At 38.9% G+C, this 7,856-nt stretch overlaps 1 protein-coding gene across 1 annotated transcript; it reads left to right on the top strand.

Annotated features, from left to right (window-relative positions):
* Positions 1-2,024: 2,024 nt before the first annotated feature.
* On the top strand, positions 2,025-7,008 carry LOC113309627 (E3 ubiquitin-protein ligase WAV3-like). The gene is made up of 2 exons (XM_026558078.1): positions 2,025-2,855; positions 4,629-7,008. Exons 1-2 carry the CDS (start codon positions 2,589-2,591, stop codon positions 6,564-6,566), a joined length of 2,205 nt encoding a protein of 734 aa, XP_026413863.1. The 5' UTR covers positions 2,025-2,588; the 3' UTR covers positions 6,567-7,008.
* The last annotated feature ends 848 nt before the right edge of the window (positions 7,009-7,856 follow it).

Here is a 7,856-nt window from a genome sequence, read left to right as displayed (position 1 = left end):
GAAAACAATATCAAATTCAACAATGTTACATATAATGAAAATAAAATAAGAATATCAAATTTAAAAACAACATCTATCTGTCTGGGCCTCGCCCTCGCCCCTGCGCATCGTCTCTTGCTCCTTTTAAAGCCCAAAGGTGCTTAGTTAAAACTTGTCGTAGCTGTCCATAAAGTCCCCGATTTTGGACTCTCTCAATGGATAGTCGATATTATCTTGCCGGACGACCATGCTGCACCACAAGCCTCAGCCTCAAATCTTCATTTGGAAAACTAGTCCAGGTTGGGTCACGTATGGTTTCCTCAATGACCATGTTATACAGAATGATGCAAGTCAGCATAATTTTGTTCATTTTTTGAAGATCAAAAAGCGTGTTGGCCCAGCTATGGTGGCGAACTTCCTTTTCAGTATGTCAAAAGCGTGTTCAACATCCTTCCTGCGTTTCATTTGTTGGGTGTTAAAGTACTTCATATCATTCGCAGTCATCGGTCCAAAACCTGTCTGATTATAAGCTTGAACCGTAGTTGACCATTCTAGATAGATTCCATCTGCTAGAAAATAACTCTAAGTGTATTCATGACGCGTTGATGGTAAAATTACAGTGCGGCGCGATCCCATGCTTAAGATCTTCAAACAATGGTGACTTATACAAAACGCTGAGATCGTTATTTGAACCAGGGAGTCCAAAAAAAGCATGCCAAAACCTACAATCATAAGTAGCCGAAGCTTCCAAAATTACGGTTTGTTTTTGATAATGATCCTTATATTGACCTGCCCATTTAACCGGACACGCATGCCACGTCCAGTGCATGCAGTCAAGACTACCTAGCATTCCTGAAAAACATCTCACGGTGTTTTCGGCAGTGATTCTTTGACCATCTTTCTGAGTAGGCTTTATTAAAAAAGTTGGACCAAAATGCTCGACTATTGTTTCACAAAACAATTTGAGATACGTGTTTTGTCAATACAGATGTAATCATTTGTGGAATCTGCTGGTATGCCATAACATAGTATACAGAGGGCGGCAGTGAGCTTTTGTTCATGGCTAAATCCTCGTACATGTTGTGCATCACACTGATAATTAAATAAAGGTTGTACCTGACAAATCTCGACAATAATCCTTTGCGTCAAGTTGCGGCCCATGCGGAATCGACGCGAAGAATCCTCATCGAAATAGACACATCCATGATAAAAACATTCATGCATCATCTTGACGTGGTAAAAATGTCGATCTCACCACGTCCATTTTCTGATCATAACTTCATATGGCTCTAAAGGCTTTGGTATTATCCCTCATTGTAATTGTAACATAAAATTTTGCCTTCTTCTATCTTGGATTGCGTATTCATCCAAGATTATTGTGACTTTCTGAGATCAAACTCGAGTAATTTTTGTAGGGGTAGAAACTAACCGTCCAGATAACCGTTTAAAAGTAGCCGTTCACGATCTTATTAAATCCGTCAGCGGTTTCTCTTAGCCCGTCGACGGGTCTTGTTCGTCCGCCAGCTGTTTGTGAGGGTCCACGCATTTAATCATACCCGCCCACTATTTTTCCATAACGTAAAATCACGTTTGCCCCTCCACCATGCTAAACAAATACTAATTTGTTTTGTTGATAGGCATACGAATTGCCCTTAGCAATGTTGCGAAATAAATAAAGACTTGAATTTTGGTTCCATTTTAATTTGCTGCGCAACAGGACCAGAACGGTTCCATACGCAAAGGACGAGGGCTGTGGAGAAATGGGTCCCGCGAAACTACTTAGTTGTTACTTGACACGTTGGATTCAACTAGACTGAAAAGCGAATAACAAGATGTCAAACCAAAACAGAAAATTGAAAACGCAAAAACTGTGTATAGATTAAAGTACTACAGTGAAGCTTGATATTTTAAGAGTAATTCGATCAATCATGATATAACTATCTATTCATTTCATCAAAGTTACCCCGGTTCACCATTTCTTTCTTTCTTTCTTTCTTTCCTTGTAAAATAAAAGCCGCTGCACAAGAACAAGTGCCTTCAAACTTTCAACTACAACAAGGTCAAAAGACAAAGCTTTAATGGCGCCAACAAAGAAGTTGAATTGAACAAAGAGTATTTACTAGTAAGTACATTTTCATGGATACGACTTATATATTTTTATAAAAAAAGAAGAACTCCTCTTTGTTGACGTAGTTTTTACATTTTTTTATTTTCTTTTAAAAAAAAAGAAAAGAAAAGAAAAGTGTAAGGAGATAGTAATAATAAGTCTGTTCTGTTCTGGTCTACCATAATTTATCTTCCTCCCTCCACTTACTTGTCTCTCTCTCTCTTTGCTTCTATAAAGTTCTCTTGATTTTCGTGTATTAATAAATTTTCTCTCATCTCTTTAAAGTTGTGTTGGTTAAGAGTTGTGTTCATTTTCTCTTTCTTAAAACCCTTAACACTTCAGTTTCACAGGATCTTTATTTTTCGAGATTCTTCAGCTTAACTTCCGTTTCTTTGTGTACTTACTGGGGGTTTAGTCAGTCATGAATGACAAGTAGCCAGTTATTGAAGAAGAAGAAGCTGGAAATATATTTTTGATTTTTTGAAGATACAGAATATTACTGATGGCGAGTAAATGGAGAAAAGCCAAGATAGCACTCGGATTAAATCTATGTGTTTATGTACCTAGAACAAGAGAAGAAGAAGAAGATGTAGGATCTTCTACTTCTTCATCAATAGAAGTTACTAGAAGGTTTTCTAATGCTACGTCACTCTCTCCTTCGTATTCTTCGGGTAGTAGACACTCTGAATCTAGATTATTACCACCAACAACACCAACACCTTCGTCTTCTGGTCTTCGGTTAGGCAAATCTGGATATAGATCCTCAAAGGTTTGCCCCTAATATCTCATTTTCTTGTTTTTATCTACAAGTGTTTTGCACTAATTTATCTGTTATTTTTTTTGGTAGGAACTAATTTATCTGCCCAAGTGTGTGTGTTTTTTAGCTTAGACTTTTGATTTTCTCCACATAGTACATGGTAGAAGTGACTGTTAGTAATTGTTTGCTCTACAGATTTTTACCATGATTTATACTTCCATATAATTTCTGCAAGAATGTCATTTTCCTTTGTTCTAGATATATATTTGAATAGTCAAAATAGAGGTATATCAATACCCGATTTTATGGATTGTTACTTTAATTATTTTATTTGAATTATGGGTTTTACTAAAGATAACATACACCAGAATGGGAGATTCTTGTTTTGTTCTCTTATTGATTGATTTCTTTTCCTTTATTTTTTTAAATTCTTTTATGATGTTTTTAAATTTTTTGGTTTGTTTTTTTCCTATGTGGGTTCTTCATTTTTGGTGTTATATGCAAATTATGTTTTTGGTTTTTGAAATTATATGAGAATAGGGACAGTGAGGTGCTTGTTATTTTTTATGACTTGTAGTTTTCACTCATCTTTAGCATTGTGGGGTTAAAGTGGAGTAGTTTCTTTTTAAGGACCAGTGATGTATGGCTTGTTATTAGAAAAGATTGAACAAATGGGTACACTTTCCTTTTAAACCTTACCCATTGAAGAGAAAGTTGTTTCTTTGGTCAGCACTACACTCTTCCATAGGTAAGTGATCTTCTTTTAACGAGAGTCTGTGGACCGTTAATAGCCATCTTTCCAGCAATTAAGCTTGATCAAAGGGAAAATAAAAGTCTGAAAAGAAAACCAATTTCAACCAGTAGGCTCATCAACCATCATCTGTCTCTGGCTTTTTGTAGATGGATTGTGGACAACTTTTATTTTGTTGTTTTTTTTGATAGTCTCAAAAGCCCTTCTTCATCAATAATGTTAGATCCTTCTTATTCATATTCATAAATGGAATTCATACAAAAGTATGCTGTATGGAGAGTTGCTTGTGGGGCCAACATAAAATGATCCAACTGCTGATTTCTTGGACGACAGCTCACAACTTATTATGCGGTCATCCAGTCATCTCCTCTGTTTCTGAATTTGTTGAAGCACTTGCCCGGAAATTATATTGGTTCACTTGAGGATATATGTTTGGTATAGTTTAACCAGTACTTGAAGAATATAGTGTACAGGTTCTAGTTGGAACTACTTAAGGAAAGTCTCATTAAGTTATATTGGCTCAATGAATTATGAGACTGGCCTAGTTATCACACGATAAAATAGGTACCTTTAAGATTGATTTTCTTGGGTGGCTTTGGGGATTGAAACCATTTAAGAGTGGAGATTGGACTAGGGAAACATGTTTGCAGAAAATTAACAAATTAAGTCCTTGAATAGTTATTCATACAGCAAACCTATTGAACACCAACCAGGTTTCCAGTTAGGGTGTGTTCACGATCCAACTGCAGCTGCAACTATTGTATTTACATAAATACCTCTGAATATTGATGCATATCCGCACTAGTTTTACGCTGCTTTCACTCAAAATGAGATTGTTGGTACTTGTTAGTTTATATACATTAGCTGCAGTTGAGTGGCTCTGAAATAGAGATGACTATTCTCTCGCGTCATGGATGTCCTATTATGTATCCGTTGGATAACGGATTCTATATTTTATTTTTAAAGTTCCAGTGATCTATATGTTATGCCTGAGGATTCTGCCTTTCTCAACTGTTTTGTTTTTGAACTTGCAGAAGACCTGTGCTATATGTCTGGCCACCATGAAGCCTGGCCATGGTCATGCTCTTTTCACGGCAGAATGTTCACATACATTTCATTTTCATTGCATTGCCTCAAATGTGAAGCATGGGAACCAAGTTTGCCCTGTTTGCAGAGCAAAATGGAAGGAAGTTCCATTCCAAGGACCTACAGCAGATCTACCCAGTGGAAGTGGCAGAATTAACCCAGGAGACTGGCCTGGAGATGATGCTTGGATGACAGTATTACGGCGGCTCCCTCCTCGTCGTGCAAATTCCAATCGGCAAATGGCTTCTGCTTTACAGGCACCTGAGCCGACTATCTTTAATGACGATGAAGCTTTAGACAACCAACAGCAATTGCAAGATAAAAATTTCCCTATAAGAGAAGTTGGAGATCAATATTCCGTTAGACCTCTAGAGATCAAAATGTACCCTGAGGTCTCAGCTGTTCAGCGGTCAACTACCCTACAGAATTTCACTGTATTAATCAATCTTAAAGCCCCTATCACAAGTTCAAGAAATAATTCGAGCAGAAACCAGGCCAACTTCCCACCAGTCTCTCAAGCTTCTCGTGCTCCAGTTGATCTCGTAACCGTGCTCGATGTTAGTGGAAGCATGGCAGGCACCAAGATTGCATTGCTAAAACGTGCGATGGGTTTTGTGATACAGAATCTTGGTCCGTCAGATAGGTTGTCAGTTATTGCCTTCTCATCTACGGCACGCCGAATATTCCCTCTCCGTCGAATGACTGATTCTGGTAGACAACAGGCACTTCAAGCTGTTAACGCTCTAATATCAAATGGTGGAACTAACATTGCTGAAGCACTGAAGAAGGCTGCCAAAGTGATGGAAGAGCGCAGGGAAAAGAACCCTGTTGGCAGCATCATATTGTTATCAGATGGGCAGGATACATATAGTGCCAGTGGTCCTGATAGGGGCCACTCTAGGCCCAACCACCAGTCTCGTCTCTCAATTTCTGCGCGCAACACTGGCAGCTCAGGGTTTCAGATTCCAGTGCATGCATTTGGTTTTGGTGCAGACCACGACGCAGCCTCAATGCACTCAATTTCAGAAAATTCTGGTGGTACCTTTTCTTTTATAGAGGCTGAGGGTGTGATCCAGGATGCTTTCGCTCAGTGTATAGGTGGGCTCCTTAGTGTGGTTGTGCAGGATCTAAGAGTGAGTATTGAGTGTGCATACCATGGTATACATCTCAACCCGTTGAAAGCCGGAAGTTATGGAACCCGCCTGCTCAATCATGAACGAACAGGTATTATAGACGTTGGGGATCTGTATGCAGATGAAGAGAGAGATTTCCTGGTATCAGTCAATCTCCCCGCAGGTGATTGGAGCAGTGAGATGACATTGTTGAAAGTGCAGTGTGCCTATACGGATCCGGTTATTAAAGAAACCTTGAATTCCCAACCCAAAGAAGTAAGAGTACAGAGACCTCAAACTGTGAAGGAGAGAGTGGTTTCAGTTGAAGTTGACAGACAGCAAAACCGTGTTCAAGCAGCAGAGGCTATGGCCAGTGCGAGTGCTGCAGCTGAAAAAGGTGATTTAACTAATGCAGTTTCTATTCTTGAGAACTGTCGGAGGGCTTTATCAGAGAGTATATCGGCAAGAGTAGGCGATCGACTCTGTGTTGCATTAGATGCAGAGCTCAAAGAGATGCAGGAAAGAATGGCAACCAGGAGAATGTATGAAGTATCTGGCAGAGCATATGTTCTCTCAGGACTAAGTTCACATTCATGGCAAAGAGCAACAGCACGCGGTGACTCAACGGATAACGCAAGCTTAGTACATGCTTACCAGACACCGTCCATGGTTGACATGCTCACACGATCTCAAACCATGTTACTAGGTGGTTCATTACCTCAACCATCTGTGCGACCTGCGAAATCATTCCCCCTCCAACCTCAACCAAGGTAACCGAATAGTTTCGTTCTGAAACGATACAGATATTTAGTCCTCTTTTTTTTCTTTCTTTTTTTTCTCTTTTGGTGGGGGTAAATTGGGTGTGGAGATAAAAAGAAAGAGAGTTTTTGTTGGTGTCTCATGGTTGTTAAAATTACCTGGTTGTAAAAAATGAATAACAATGGAGGAAAAGAATGGGGGTAAAAACTGATTCCTATAGATAATAAGGGTGGATCAAGAGTTCACAAGGTTGTGCTCTTGCTTTCTTGTTTTGATGTTGTTTTTTGGGGGTGTGGTGTACATGAAGGAGAAAGTTTTGTGTTTCTCTTTGAAGAGGAGAATAGTAAGAGGGGGTTTATAGTGGTAATGTACTTCTAAGCTTGTAATTGGGTAGTGGTGGTGCGGATACATTGGGGGTTGCATTCTTCACTCATTTATATAAAAATATATAATATATATGTTCTTGATTCTTTCACAGTTTATTTTCTTTTCACTTTTGATCTTCCGATTCTGTGTGTTGGTGATGGCTAGTTGGCTAATTCCCAAACAATACCACCGTAGAGGGGACCCAAAAGGCGCATATACCTATTTTGCTCTATGGTGCATGGAATGCGTCAAAGTTACTAGTACAGTACGTTACCACTGTATCTAGTGTACCCATCTCTTTGTTTTGTGCTGGTCAACTAGGGGATTTGCTTGGAAAAATTAACAGAAATCAGATACCCAGAGATTTGATAGCTGAATTTAGATGTCTGTTTCAAGATTTGTAGATTTGTTCTTTAAATGGTAGCAGCGCAGACTGCAGAGTATTATAGAACTAAAAAGAAAGTTGACAATGCACATAAACTAGTGCTTTTTCTAGATCACATCCAACAACAAATGGTTGTATTAGAGTGTTTCCGGTAAACTATTGGGTTATGGATTTGCTTAAGTATGGAACAATTAAGGGAAATCTCAAGTTTTCTCCTGTGTTTCGATAATTCTTTTTGAAGTAAGATATTCCGAAGTGCCTGTTCTGTAGTCTCATTTGAAGTAACAATAAGCGAGAGTCGGCTGCCTTTCTAATACTTCAATACACAAAAGAACTGGGAACCTACATCACAATTGGGAAAGAATACAGCCCTATTCCGGGTCAGATCAGAAATTATTAAATTTCTTCACGTGGTTTGCTCAGTCAACCCGCGCTTCAAATAAAGAATGCATTTACTAAGGTGGCGCAATATTCACAAGGATCAGGCCCATACGATCATGCGATTGATAAATTTAATTTAGAGACAAGTGGAGTCATTTCTTGCCCCCACTGTT

This window comes from Papaver somniferum, chromosome 9 (assembly GCF_003573695.1).
Source record: "Papaver somniferum cultivar HN1 chromosome 9, ASM357369v1, whole genome shotgun sequence".
NCBI classification, from domain to species: domain Eukaryota; kingdom Viridiplantae; phylum Streptophyta; class Magnoliopsida; order Ranunculales; family Papaveraceae; genus Papaver; species Papaver somniferum.
Note: the sequence above shows the minus strand (reverse complement) of the source record. Positions and strands in the feature narration are given on the sequence as shown.